The sequence below is a fragment of the Balaenoptera ricei genome, chromosome 8, assembly GCF_028023285.1.
Source record: "Balaenoptera ricei isolate mBalRic1 chromosome 8, mBalRic1.hap2, whole genome shotgun sequence".
Lineage (NCBI taxonomy): Eukaryota > Metazoa > Chordata > Mammalia > Artiodactyla > Balaenopteridae > Balaenoptera > Balaenoptera ricei.
In genome coordinates this window covers 68,160,281-68,175,477 of record NC_082646.1, presented here as the reverse complement: position 1 = coordinate 68,175,477, position 15,197 = coordinate 68,160,281, and the positions used below count along the sequence as shown (strand labels likewise).

Genomic DNA, 15,197 nt, shown 5'->3' with positions numbered 1-15,197 from the left:
AAGCAAGGAGCCTGTTAGGACTCCAGACGTGCCACCTATCTTGAGCAGCCCCTGCACGTCCCCCACCCGTCGAGCGTCGTGCACACTCCTGTACTCTTCCTCTGGGGGCTGGCCCGGCCTCCCCTCTTGGATGTGACCCTGGTACAGGTCTCAGCAGGTGCTGGCTCACCCTCAGGGCTCAAATGGGTTCTGGATCAGGGGAGGAAGGCACCCCCAGCCAAAAGAGCCCATGAGAGATCCTTGGGACTGGAGAGCACGGCCAGAGTGTGCAGACCCCAGGGAGTGTCGGGAGTGCTCAGGGACTCCTCGCCGAAGCACCGCTGGGCCGCAGCCCCTGTACTCCCAGCCCCTGGGCCAGAAGGATTGTGGTGGTGGTGAGAGGTCATTGAGGGCGTCCCTTCCGGTCCCTCATCCTCCCCTCTCTGTTGCCCCCGAGGCCTCTTCCTTCTACCGTTCTACACCCCACCCTTGCTCTCCACTCCTCCTTTCAATCCAAATCTGCTTTCAGGATGGAAACTTGGGGCTCCCACTGACATGCCGAGGACTGTGCCCCCTTCAGTCATCCATTCTCTCATTTATCCTGTGCAGCCTGAGCACTTGCACCAGGTCTCAAGCTAGGTTTCATCTCTCCCTTGCAGAATAACAGCCTCTGTGCTTTGGGAGTCAGCACAGGGGTGGCAGAAAGGTCAGGGTCTTTGGAACCACGTAGACTCAGGACTGACCACAGCACAGATCTGGGACAGGCCACATCATAGAGCTGAGCGTAGACCCGGGACTGACCACCGCACAGAGCTTGGATGATCACAGTGCAGACCTGGGGCTGACCACAGTACTGCATGCTGTTTCTGTAAACCCACCACTGCAGCCACTGGTTGCCCAACAGCAGAGTGAATGGCCCCTGGCGGGTTTAATTCCAATTATGTCTGATGGTCTTTTATCTGATTGTCAGTACAGAGGAGAAGCCCTGGCCAGGCCAGGACTCTGTCTCCTTAACGTGCCAGAAACAAAGCCAAGAACTCTGCCACCCAGGATGAACACCAAACTCTCTGGGCCTTGGTTGGGTTTTGGTGATGCCGTGGCTCAGAGAACTCAGCTGCCTGATTCAGAGAACGGGAAAGGAACTCACTGAGCGTATAGTCTGTGCGGCACCCTGTGTGTATTTCCTAATTTAATCCTTACAACAACTTTAAAAGGTAGGTACTATTGCCTCCATTTTACAGATGAGGAAACTGAGGCCAAGAGGAGACTAATCCAGCAAGAAAGAGGCAGAGGGAGAATTAGAACTCAGTCTGCCAAGGTCCAGAGCCCTCTCACAGCATCTCAAGGTTAGGAAGCAAGATAGGGCTATTGTGAGGGAGACCCCAACTTGGGCTCACTTGTGGGGTACAGGACTCAGCTCCACAGGTGGCCAGGTCTAGGAACCCACAGAGGCACCTCTTAGCACTTTGAGCTGATCTCTGATGCCCAAGGAGATTTTCCAAGTGTATCCAGTGCTGCCTGGGGCGAACACAGGGAGTTGGGGACATCTTCACTCACCCAAGATCAGAGGCACTGCCAAGGGATGCCTGCTTTCACAGCATGGACACATCAGCTTATTATTTACTAAAAGCAAACTTTTCAAAATAAGAGGCCAGAAGGCTGACATGTGTAGTGGGGCTGGGGGGCAGGGTTCTGGGACCTTCTCTGGCTGCTCCTCACTCACAGGTGTGGCTTTGGTCAAGTCCCTGCCCCTGTCTGGGCTTGTCGGATGGGAGCAGGGGTAGGACTGGCCCTTCTCCAGTGGCCTCCTTGTCATCCTCTGAGTTTGCAGAGGGACTGAGAGGGATGTGTGTGCAGTCACCCCAAACAATTCCCTCCATCGAATTCTTCATCTAGAGATAGACCAGTGGTATTAATAGCAACTTAATCTCTTTCAAATTCTTTGTGCTGCTAAAATGAAAGCAAAAATTCAAAGCTGGAAGAACAAAAAAAAAACTCCCTTCTGAGAATTCTGAGTCACTCCAGAAAGGTCAGTGGAGTCTAGGTTAACTCATTATTTCCCAGAAGGGCCTCTGGCTCTTCCGACACCCAAAGCTTAACAGAGGGAATATGAGAGCCACTCAGTTTGCAGGCTGTGCTCCTGGGACACTGTGGTTTCAGAGCGGGGTTTGGTCTCTTCTGGACTGGTCACAAGGCTCTGGGAGAGGCATCCCAGGGGCCATTGTAAGAGGCCACTGCTTACCAAGAATGCCACCCATGAGCTAGTGGACTTGGCCCTGCAGGGAGATGGGGAGTCAGACTGACCTGTGGTTGACTTCCAGCATTGCCACTCATGGGTGATGTGACTTAGGGCAAGTCTTTGAGCCTCTGTTTCCTCATCTGTAAAATGAGACTAATCATAATGTTAATAATAATAGTACTTACACTATCCACCTCAAGGGTTGCTGAGAGCACCGAAGGGGATGTAAAGGCCCTTGAGAAATCATGACTCTAAATGTTGGCCCCTGTGCCTGCTGGCACATAGGCAGCCCCACAGGAAGCCACCCCCACCCCATGACTGAGATGTGCAGGATGGAGGTGTTCTGCCAGTTGTGGATGGGCATGCCTGTGCTTTACGGCTGCTCTGTCAGAGCAGCCCCCTCCTGCCCTCTCCCCACGGCCCACAGGGTCCTACAGCAGCCATTCCCAGGGGCAGAGTCTCTGCTACTCACCTAACAAGTGTGGGCCTTTCTGGGGTGAAAGGTTGGATGGACAAACTAATGGACAGTTGTATAAATAGAAGATTAAGAAGTTGAGTGGTTGAACACATGGACCCACAGACCGATGGATGGATGAATGGGTGCGCTTGCCACCCTACATAGTGGGGATCATGCAGCCTCTGACAGTGGGCCCGCTCTTTTGTCCCTGTAAAACCCCTAGCCTCACAACCTGCTGCTTCCTCTCCCCTGTCCCACCACTATCTTATCCCCTCTGGGAATGCACACTCCAACTCTCCCCTGCAGGACAGGGAGAACCCATGCGGCGTTCAGCTGCTACACACTAGCAGAACTCCTGGTGCAGGAGACGGAGTAGAAGAGGGGAAAGATGAGGGGCCTTGGAATCAAACTAGCCTGGGTTATAATCCTTGGCCTGCCACTTATTAGCTGTGTGATCTTGAGCAAGTTGTTGCAGCTCTCTGATCCTTAGTTCCTTAATATATAAAATGGAAATAATAAACAAGATAGCATCTGAAATGCACCTCGCATAGTGTCCGATATTCAGTAGGCGACCTAGAAATATCTGATGAATAAAAAGGAATAAAAGTATATTAGTTTACTTTCTTTAATGAATAGCCAGGGGCAGATAAAAATATTTAAATGTGGTTTAGAGGCTTTTGGCCTTTTCGGTGACACAAATCATTGGACAGTTAGTCCAGCAGAGGCTTAGATAATTTGTGCCAGGAACAAAGGTAGCTGGACCAGTCAAGTTGCTTCACTTCTCTGCACCTCAGTTTTCCTTCCTGTAAAATAGGCCGAGCTGTATCGTTAAGCACTGGCTGGGGGCAGAAAGAGTAGAGTCCAAAGGGCTGATGGCTCTTGGCAATGACCCACCTAACCCTTTGCTGACCAAGCTGGAGAGGCAGCAAGAAGGGCCCTGAAAATGGGTTAAAGAAGGAGCGGCTCAGAGACCAAACATCACTAAATATTTTCTCCTTTTTTGGGTCGTTGCTCTAGATCGCCACTTCCTGGAGACTATATTCTAAACTTTGCTGTGATGGATGCGAGGTCCACATGCCCGCAAGGTCCACATGCCCACGAGCTCCAGAGGAACCCAGATGTCACCCTGGGGGAGGGACTCTGCTTTTACCTTGCTATTTTAAGCAACGAGTTTACAATAATGGATGGGAGAGAAAGCGACGGGGCAGGAGCAGCATGGGAATGGCCTGGGAGGGTGGGGCTGCTGGGGCCCCCACTGAGGATCTTGGGGTTCCATCCTGTCAAGGGTGGGACCTCAGCCAGCCTCCACTCTGCTTTATCCTGCAGCAGCTGACACCTCTTAGTGCTTGTCTGACTTCATTCGTTTCTGTTTTACTTTGCTTTCTGACCCAGGGACTGACTTCAGGTCTTTCTTGAGGAGCAGGAGGTGAAGGAAAGGAAGTGGAGGTATTTCTGATGCGACTTTGGAATTCCGTGGTCCTAGAATCCTATGGGATGGGGCCCTCAAATCTGTGGTTTGTTGTGATTAGGAGGAGTTCAGGATTTCAGGGACTTCCAGGGTTGGAAAAGCCCCCTGAGGTGGGTTAGGAATCCTATGACCCTTGCCCCAGCCTTGGATGAAACTCTCCCAGGAATGGGGAGCTCATTACCTTAAAGAGCAGCCCATTTCATTTTCCGACTGTTCCAACCACTAGAAAGTTTTCCCTTGCCTTGATCTCACCTTTCCGTCACTGGCCATGCATCTACCCTTTGGGGACAATAGAATTACATGAATGGCTTTCAAATATCTGCAAAGAGATTTTATTTCTTCCTGTACCTTCTCTTTTCCAGGCTAAAGGTCTTTAGTTCTTTAAACACAAATTCTTGTCCTGCTTCCCCTTTTTGGAACATGCCCCAGATTGTCTGAATCCCTCTTAGCTTGCAGGGCACAATACACTTCATGTAGATTAAGATATAAAAGAAAAGTAGAACTGTCAGCTTCCCTGTTTTGGAAACCATACTCCTATTAAGACAGCCTGGATGGACTTCCCTGGTGGTGCGGAGGTTAAGAATCCACCTGCCAATGCAGGGGACACGGGTTCGAGCCCTGGTCCGGGAAGATCCCACATGCCGTGGAGCAACTAAGCCCGTGCGCCACAACTACTGAGCCCTCGTGCCACAACAACTGAAGCCTGCGCACCTAAAGCCCGTGCTCCGCAACAGGAGAAGCCACCGCAATGAGAAGCACGCACACCGCAATGAAGAGTAGCCCCCGCTCGCCGCAACTGGAGAAAGCCCACGTGCAGCAACGAAAACCCAATGAAGCCAAAAGTAAATAAATAAAATAAATAAATTAAAACAAAATAAAACAGTATTTAAAAAGAAAGACAGCCTGGAGACCTGCACACACATTACACATCATTTTAAGAGTTTTCTTGGGATGTGTAGTGCACTTTTCTGGTAGAATTGGGGTTTGTGGGTATTCTTTTGCTACCCTCAAACCCTGTTACCATATACTTTGCCCAGCACCACTGTTGTCACTGCTGCTGAAATCCAAGTCAAGGTGATAGTAATCAATTACAGAGCTCACCTTTGGGCAGACCTGATGCTGAGTTTACTCATACAGAAACAATCTGAGCTGGGAGGCACAGCATGCCCTGGCCCCAGGGCTCTCATTCCCAAGAGCCAGGTTAAATCTGTCCTCTTGACCATGACCCACCTTCCCATCTCACCTCCTCCACTAGGCCTCCAGTTATTCTGTTCAGAGAAATTCAGTCAGCATTTCAGTGTTCATGATTCAGTCTAAATGCCATTCTAGCGTGGACTCTTCCCTAAAACTGTATTCCACTCGTCTCAATTTCTGGAGTTAGGGACCCTTTTCTGGGATCCTGCAGCTTCTCATTTCCAAAGTGTTTACCTCCTTATCTTGTTTTCCAACTTCCTCCCACCATTGGACTCCGTGTTCCTTGAGGGCCAAGACCACATTTTCATCATCTTTATGGTAGAGTAGGTGTGAGTGTTGGTGGTGAAGGAATGAATGACTCTGCTCACGGATCATCTTCTTGAGATGAGATTTCTTGAGCCGACCAGCAGGGGTCACCCCAACTGTTTCAGAGCTGAATAGGGCTCCCTGTCCACCGCAGAGAATGACAAAAGTCAAGATGGTGGTCACAATGACTAAAACCCCGGGGCTAAAGTTCTCCAGTTCTTTAAATACAAGTCAACAAGCATTTCTGGATGAACCTTCTGGGTATCTGTGATCAATCAGACCCCTTGCCTGCCTCAGGGAGCTCAGTCAAGAGATGTGTGTTAGCTAGGGTCATCTGTCAGAGCTGTGACTGATGCCACATCTGAGCTGCACCACAGCACTCTGGCTCTAGGGCCTTCGCAAGCCCTTTCTGTGGTCCAGGAAGATCACCTGGTGTCCTGGGTGATGGCAGGGCTTCCTGGCTTCTCCTCCTGCAGCCTCCAGCAGACAGCATCTTGCATAGGACCCAGGGTATAGTGGATACTCAGTAAATGGCAATGTCCTCCGTTTGCCCTGTGTGTGTCCCAGCAGCCCCCTGACTGCAGCCAAGGGCAGGGTCTGAGGATGACATCTGCCTCTGGTGCCTTTCACCTGCTGTCTCCCAGAGCAGCTCCTTCAAGGAACCTCTGAAGTTGCAGAACCAGGCTGGTTGTTGCTTTTTCAGGTCCCTGGAGGTGTCATCCATCCCCCTAGGGCAGGGGACCTAAAGGAGTTTAGGGGTGGGAAGAGCCCAGGCAGAGCCCTCTGGACTCTGGCCAAGCTTCTGGGCTGCCGAACAGCACGCAGGTAGCCTCTGTGAGCACCTACTCCATGCTGGGTGCTTTGTCTCTTTTCATCCTTGGGACAATCCCACATGGGAGGCATTCTTATCTCTGTTCCCCTGACGAGGAAACCAAGACTCAGAGGTGAAGCAAAGGTTCAAGCCTACACAGCCAGTGAGTGGCAGAGTGAAGACTCAGATCTAGGTATCTGGTTCCAAAGCCTGTGCTCTATCTGCTATTTCTGCTCTCCTGCCTCTCCAGATGGAGACCTGACATGACTGGTCCCCTTTTCTAAGAGGAAGCAGAGGAGCCAGACCCATTGGCTTAGGTTTATTGGAGAGATTTTGGTCTTACACCTCTTGACTGGCAAGAAACATGAAAGTGCAAAAGCGCAGTTAGTACTTACAAGTAACAGTCATTAGTAGTTACAAGTTAGTACAAATAGTTACAAGTTAGTAGTTACAAGTAAACCCAGTTCAAACTGACTTAAACACTAAGAGACTTAATTGTTTCTGTAACTGGCTGGTTCAGAAAGAGTTCCAGCTGCAGGTGAGCTTTGATCAGGGCTCCAGCTCCGTTTCTCTGCAGGTCTCCTGGGTCTGCTCTCCTCTGGGTGTGTCAGATTTCTCCTCAGTCTGACCTTCCTCATGGAAGCAAAATGGCACCTGCAGCACCAGGTCTCACATCTGCACACTCCACCACCCAGAGCAAGAGAAAGCATCTGGGTCCCAGAGCATTGCCACGTGCTCATTGGCTTAGGCTGGATCCATTGTCTATCCCTGAGCCAATCACTGTGGCAAGATGGGTGAGATTATGCTGACTGGAGTCAACCCCAGCCAGGCCTTACCCCATGGGGAGGGTTAAGTGTAGCTTTGGGGAAGCAACCCCAGGTTGCTGAGGGCGAGCACTGCACAAGGCACAGGAGATCCACCCTGGCTGAGCCTCTAGACTCATGAATTTAGCAGGCCTGACAGGTCCAATGAGAGCTGTCCTCAAGTGAGAGAGTCCCGTACTGAGGGTTAGAGGAGCTGCTGAAGGGCATGAGGTGAGCCATGGGGCAGGAAGTTGGGAGACACCATCCTTTCCTCTTCCCCCACCTGGCCAAGCAAGGCTTGTGGTATAGTGGCCTCCAAATCAGGACGATCCGGATTCAAATGCTTCGTTCTTTGTATGATTTGGGCAAGTGACTTCTACTCTCTGAAGCAGTTCTCTCATCTATAACATGTGAATAGTAATGCCTGCATCAAAGGTCATCGTGAGGATTAATTTAGGTGATGTTGGCAATGCTCCTAGGATAGTGCCTGGCACCCAGTAGCTGCTCAACACATGTTTGACAAATACAGGTCTGGCTCCCAATGGAGTGTCCTCCATCGGCTATGGCTTTGAGGAGCTCGAAGCACTCTTCTCCCTTCTGAGATGGCTGTGTTTACTCTATGGCCCAAATTAGATGCAAAATCTCTGGGTCACCTCTGACTTTGTAAACAGAGCCAGAGAACAGGAGGAAATGCAATTCCGAATGCCCTCTGCTCGCCTATTTTAGCCCTTGTTGATGCAAACTCAAGCAGGCTCTCTCCGCGGCTTGTGGCACCTGGAAACGGGACCCAGCACGGGTCAGGGATGGGAGTGGATTTGACTTGTCCTTTTGGCGTCTCCTCAGCCTGTGGAGCCCAGGCCTCCTGGAGCATCTTTGGGGCTGACGCAGCGGAGGTTCCGGGCACGCGCAGCCACTCCCACCAGGAGGCTGCCATGCCCCACATTCCCGAGGACGAGGAGCCCCCCGGAGAGCCGCAGGCAGCCCAGAGCCCGGCCGGCCAAGTAAGTGCCTCCCCCCCTGCCTGCAGCCCGCCCGGCCCGGGCCACGCCAAGCGCCCTGGGCTGAGGCCACATGGTTTGCTGACAGCCTGTGCAGGCTGCAGTGGGCCTGGGGAAGGTGTGAGGCTTCCACGCCGAGGAATAAATACCCAAAGGTCGTTTGAATTGACCAAGGTCCCCACACATCCTGAGAGTGGTACCTTCTAGGCTGTGTCTGACTGAGGCCCCCTGGGAAGTCACACCACCCTCCTAGGATGGAGAGAGACTCGGAGGAGGACCGTCAGCACGGAAGGCCTCGTATATCAGGGTCGTGGGCACAAGCACAAGGTCACTTAAAGTGAATCCACTTGAAATGAAGGTCAAAATTGCTCAGTAAATAGTGAAAAAGGGTTTCAGTGAGGTTTTATTATAAAAAAGGAAATGATGAAAGTAAATTAAAGGGGCTCATTGAGGTTATATTGTACAAATGAAATGGTGAAGACAAGTTATTTTTAGCCGTACATATTACAAATCATAGCTTGCACGCTAATTTTTAGAATGAACAAAGAATTTTAATCAAGTGCGTTGACTTTGGTATTGGTATATTTTTTATGCCAACAAAATGAGCTTTTCATGTGTTATCACAACCTTCACATTTTACTTTATAGCACCTTCATTAAGAGATTCCGTTTGTTTAATATTTAAGGGGTTCATTCATTTTCCTAAGGACCTCTTTCAATCCCTCAATATTCAAATCGTTCTCTCATGAAGAACCTATCTTGCCATCATCCTCATAATTTTGACTTCATTTGTTAACTGGTCCAACTCCATCTGCTTCTCATTGGTCTAAGACCTTGTACATGAAGTTCTCAGACATGGTTTTGTGAATTTCGTGAACTTTGCAGTTGGTTTGCACTGAACTTATATCATCCTGTTGTATCTGACACTTCTCCAAACTGCCCTGAGCTAGAGGGATAGACACTTGTTAAGTGAGGGAAGATTGTATGAGTGAGCATTAATTTGACAAGTGGGCAGATTCTTAGTGAATAGTTTCATGTTATGATGACATTTGTTTTCCTTACACATCATAACTGTGGGAACTAAGATAATAAACACTTAGAAAAGAATGGCCTCTTGTATCCCCACATCCCAAGCTCATGGGATTGAGATGTTGCAGAACTTGGCAGCCTTGGAGAGCCCTTGAATTTCTAAATGACAGTGAGCCAAGCCCCCGTGCCTTTGGCTGCAGGCAGCAGCTCAGGTCTTTATTGAGCCCCGGCTCCCAGAAATGTCCTGGGCTGCGGTAGGTGCTGCTCGCCAGTTGCTTTCAGTGGCTCTGAGCTGTTCCTCTGCTCCTCCACGGGTGACATCTAGTCTTCCCCAAACTGTGTGCTCTGCTATTGCCCCCTTCCTGCTGCTGCTGCTTACCACGTGTGGACAATTCCCCCAAAGAGTTGCTAACAGTGGACCGTAAGGTTTAACCAACAAAAGATGTCCTAGTCTACTGAAAGCTTGGAGTTTAAAGAAGGGAAGGACAGCACAGAGTAAAATACATCTGGATTCAAATGTCACGGCTCCCTATCCTCAGGTCACAACTTTCCCAGGTTCTGTCCCCTTAGCATCCCCACCTCCCAGCCCGGGACCACTTCTTGCTGTGGTCATCCCTGGCCCCTTCCACTTTACTCACAAGGATAGTGCCCTTAAGCTGGACTCTGATGCAAAATCTAGCTCCCGAATCCTGGGCAACTCCCCCAAACAGCTGCCATGCCCTGCTCCCCAAGAATATAAGTGTTCCTAAAAAATAAATAAATGAAAGATGGGCAAAGATGCAACTCCACCCTCAGTGAAGAGATCCTTTCACAATGAGTTCAGTTCCTCTTGGTTCCAAACCTCTCTAATTAAAAGACACTTCAAACCTTCTCCTCAACAGACACAAAACCAGACAGCACAAAAGCCCACTGGCCTTTCTGACCATCATGGCTTCAAGCCACACGTAGATGTAGCTTCACTGGGTCAGAGGTGAGGGTGAGTTTCTAGGGGTGGCCAAGCAGGGGGAGGGCCCCATGAGCTCACCACACAGCTGAGGGTTAGAGACCCCTAGTTGAGTAGCAGAAAGTCCAGATTCTGGGCCCCCACAAGCTCACTTTCCATGTGACCTTGAACCAGAACCAGACTTCTATACTACAGACCATGGGCCCTCGTGGTCTCTGAAGGTCCATCAAATGCTCAAGGAAGACAAGACAATAAAGAGACTGTTTGCAGGTCCCGATAGCCTCTGCATTGCCAGCATCCAGCTGGAGGAGGACCCATGAGGAACTCAGGTGAGCTGGAGCCAGCATGCCCAGATCCTATAAGAGAGGACCATTAGCACAGGATTTAAGAATGTGGACTCTGGAGTGAGCCCAGACTGGGCTCAAGTCACAGCTCCTCCACATCCTGGTCAACAGACATGATGCTGAGTCTGTTAACTTTCCTGTGCCTCTGGTTCCTCGTCTCTTCCCCAGGCAGGTGTTAGCGGCTGCCTCCTGGACTCTTGTCTGTTCAGCCCAGCCCTTGAGGGCGTTCTTTGGCCTGAGGGACCATGGAGCTGGGACAGGTTAGACCCCAGACTGAAGGCCACATCAGATTCAGTATTATTTTATTCTCTGCCCTGACTGACAGGCACTGGGCCTCCCTGAGTTCTCCAGAAGCCCATGGGCATCATCAGTGAAGAGGATCTCCCTCTACTGCACCTATCAGATGACCCACATTGGGCTTCTCAGGCAGCCACAGCCTCAGGGGAGGGTCAGGCCTTGTGAGTTGGGCCAGAGCCTCCGGGGGCTGAAGCCTGAGTCCCTGGGAGCAGCAGAGGCCATGCAAGCAGGGTTGGCCAGGAGGGCTGGGCTGGAACTCCCAGTACTGTGTGAATTCCCACTCTGTGAAGCAGGCAAAGAACAGAGCATCCTTCTGACTTTACAGCTCCCCGGGGTCCAGCCCTACTTCTGGTTCCTCAGGCCCCAGCCCTCATTTCCCATCACTGACACGAGCACTAGCTGAGGCCTTCTCACACAAAAACACAAAAGCTGTAGGCCTAGATCCTGTTTTTCTTTCTGCACATACACATGCATACACACACACGCACACACACATGGATGCTAAACGCACTTTCACACACACACAGACTCACACAGACAGACGCAGACAGAAAGGCAGACCCTTTAGGACCCTAATCAGAAGCTGTAATCAAAACCCACAAAGAAATAAAGCCTCCTGACCATGCACTGTGTGAGACTGCATCCTGAGCAGTGTTTCCTGGGTTGGCCCTTGAACAGGGAGGAGCTTAACGGGGTGAGCTTGTAGCCAATAGGTTCTTGCAGGAATAGAAGCTGTCAGGACAGGAGCCTAGGACCTTAGGGGACCCCAGAATGACAGGCCATCAGAGCTAGAAGGGATCTCAGGTCACAGGAAGTCCCTTCCTCCAAAGGCAGGCAAAATTCTGCAGAGTGTAAGTCACCTGGGAGCTTTTTAACCCCAGATACCTCTGCCGACCTAGACCCTCTGAACCAGGGTCCCCTGGGGTGGGTCTGTGCCGTGGTTGGCAGCTCTGTTTCCTGGTCAAGCTGGAGCCCGACTCTCCCTCAGTTCTGCCCTCACAATGGCCTGTCGTGGGGTGAAGACCCACAGATGCAGGACGGCAGTTTTTGCAGCTTCCCAGAGCCTCTCAGCCTCCGGTTCCTCCAGACTTTGCTGCCATGACCGCCTTCAGAGGCTCCTCCCGCCCCTCCCCTGCACACGTACCAGCCTGCCTCTGCCTCACCGTGGGGCACCAAACTTGGCCCCAGGCCCCAGAGGCAGTGTGACCAGGACACCAGCTCTTTCCAGGCCTGTGGCCAGCAGCCATGTCAGAAACTCCACTCACTGGGACCACATGGCCTCCTCAGAGGGGCCTTACAAACCTGAAGGTGTGGGGAAGTTCATATTAGCTGTAAGAGCCCAATTTTCACTGGCATTCACTTCCACCTGGAAAGCCCCCCATCCTCCTCCAAGGGTTTCAGGAAGCCCCCAGGGACAGGTCAGTGCGAGCTCATAAGCTGACCTCACATCTTTCACATCATCTGCTCCAGCATCCCTCTGACCACCACTCCCTGACCATCCCCTCACCCTGTTCTCCATTATCCACAAAACCACTAACATCAGCTAACCTCGTGCCAACAGGTACTACACTATTAACTCATTTAACTTCCAAGCCACCTTATGAGGTAGGTATCATCAGCCCCATTTCATAGCTGAGGAGACTGACGCACAGAGAAGTTCAGTACCTTCCTCCAATGTCACACAGCTCGTAAGTGACAGGCCCAGGATTTGAACCCGGGCAGCCTGGCCCCAGAGCCCACACTGTTAGTCTCTTCCCTGCTCTGGCGCCTCTGTGAGAGGTGCCTGGACCAAGGCAATACTGTCCTCTGCTCCCAAAACCACTTGTCTGAGAGGGCCGACCTGGGCCCTGCAGAACTCACCACCACATAAACCCTGAAGCACTGCAGCTTGTGGCACTGAGTCTCACCAAATGCCTCTGCCTGCCATCCTCTCAGGCGTGTGAGCCCATGCCACCAGGGGACGAAGCTCCATGTCACACATCTTGCCCAAAACCCAAGCTGCCCTTGCCCCATCCTGTGCAACCCCCTTCCTCATTCTCCTTCAGTCGATTGATGAAACAGCCCAGTTGGATGGGCATTGACCCCTAGAAACCCAGGCCACTGTGCTGTTCCTGCTTCAGGCCACATACATCCGTTACTCTCACCCCAGGCCTCCCTGAGCACCTACTTGGTACTGCACTTTCTGATCCTCTAGACAGAAATTGATGCTTAACCCTCATATCCAGCAGCATCTGGTTGACAAGATCACTGCAGCGCTCAACTAACCAGTGGCATCCCTACTCTCAACCCAACCCCTATCCCTAAATGTTAGTTAACTAAAAATGAGGTTGGAGTGTTTTTTGGAGAAGCAGCCCTCTGCATGCGGCCCTAACAGGAAGGGATCTGTTTGTGGAGCTCCTAGAAGCTCTGACCACGAAGCTGCGGGGTCTCCCCTTGTTTTGGCCCAGAACTGGAGAGCATGGTAGCTGCCACCATAACAAACCTGGAACTCTCTTCCTGCTTAGCGTAGTAAGAGACCCATTCAGGCTTACCACCATCATCCCGCACGGCTGTCCTTTAAGAAGAGTTCCAAGCAGTGTTCCCCAAGCAGCCAGGGAGTTCCGGAAGGTGCAGCAAATGCTTCCGTTCCATAGGAACATGAGATATAAGCTATGTGGCAGAGTGGAAATGACCTGGGCTTCACACCACTGTGTTACAGTAATAGCCCACACCCTCCCGACTAACCCAGTGAGAACCCTCATACCGTGTTTCCTATGTGACAGGCACTGCTCTAAGCACTTTACATACAACAACACTAAGAGGTTGGTATGATTATTATCCCATTTTCCAGGTGAGAAAACTGAGGCAAGGAAGTACACTCTAATCCCTAGAAACTGGGCAGTACCTTGAATACTCCACTTGAGGATTTTGAATTCATACTTATCTCATCCCACCCTTTGCAAAAACAGCCTCCATTCAGATCTTCAGTGAAATATATTCAAGTAAATTATCAGTAAAGCATTAGAGTCTGATGTACAAGGTATTGGAGACATCTATTGGGCACCTGCTATGTGGTCTCATCTCCCAAGGTAGATATTATTATTATCTCTATTTTACAGAAGAAGAAACTGGGTCTTTGGGAGGTTGTATTATTGTTGAAGGTCATATGGTTGTGTCGTGGTTGAGTGGAGATCCAAACCCATTTCTGCTGAGCTGTTCCCGCCGCCTTTGTCTCCTTCCCTGGCTCCACCCAGCAGTAAAGCCAGTGTCCTGGACACCAGAAGCCCCAGGTATGGGAGGCAGGTGCTTGATGCCCCATCCTCTACGGAAAAGAAGCTTGGAAAGGGTCAAGAGGACTGTTCCACCAGGATGGCTTCTAGCGGTTCTGGTCAGGGAGTAAGAGCTATGAGATTGTAGCTGTGGAAATGCCTAGGACAGAGCAGAAAGTGCTTTAGAAATGTTGGTTATTACAGATGGTCAGGAATGTACATTACAATTATTTGTCCTTAGTTCCTATTGTGAGCAATGGAGTAGCTTGTCATTTTTAGTCTCTCGGAGTCCCCTGTCAGATTGCATGCCAGCTACTTAGGGTCAGGGGCTATGTGTGTGTCTCCATCCCTCAGCATAAGCTCTAGCATGTGGTAGGAGCTTAGCGAGGGAGGGAGGGATGGATGGAGGGATGGATGGCTGTGTGGATAACTGGCTGTATGGATGATTAAATGCCTAGACTTAAAGGAGGAGGAGATGGACAGGAGGGAGGAGGAGAGGATAGACGATGACGGATGAATGGCTGGCTGGCTGAGTGATACCCCCCACAACCCGCAGCGTAAGGCTATAATAGACACTGTGCGCACTGTTACACTCCTGAAGTCTGTGACATGAGAGTAAAAACAGTGGTGAAGAAGGCAGGATAATCTGTGGGGGGTTGACCCCTGACTGCTAGGAATCGACTGGACAATGGCAGGAAAGAGGGTCCACGGAGGCAGGGCAGGCCATGGGTGCGTGCGGAGATGCACCCAGTGGGCGTTGGGAGCCTTCAGGAGACCGGGTTCTGGTCCTCAGCGCTTGGCAGGGAGGAGCCCCAGGTCCAGCCGAGCTCGACAGAGGCACTTCTGCTCTCTCCCATGCTCTTAGCACTCGCTGCTGGAATAATCATTTTTTTCGCAAGTCCGCAGAGGGTCCTTTTATCCTGTCACGAGAGTGCTAAGTCCTCTTTGCGGCCAGGGCCCCCTATCCAGAGGCAGTCCCTGTTTGCCCTCCAGGCTGTGAGAGAGGGACCTGGGGATACAGCTGCAACAGTGCCCACCCTCTATCACCATCCTCACTGTCACTGTCACCCTTAAAACAAGCC

At 51.1% G+C, this 15,197-nt stretch overlaps 1 protein-coding gene across 5 annotated transcripts in view; it reads left to right on the top strand.

Moving 5' to 3' along the window:
• IRAG1 (inositol 1,4,5-triphosphate receptor associated 1) overlaps nt 1-15,197 on the top strand; it is a 120,369-nt gene that overhangs the window by 33,902 nt on the left and 71,270 nt on the right. For all 5 annotated transcript variants that reach the window (XR_009504654.1, XM_059931127.1, XM_059931126.1 and 2 more), the window contains exon 2: nt 8,101-8,258. Coding sequence is in view for 4 of the 5 variants with exons in the window: in XM_059931127.1 (XP_059787110.1) it covers nt 8,101-8,258 (158 nt within the window). In the remaining variant the exon portion in view is untranslated. The remainder of the gene's footprint in view (nt 1-8,100; nt 8,259-15,197) is intronic.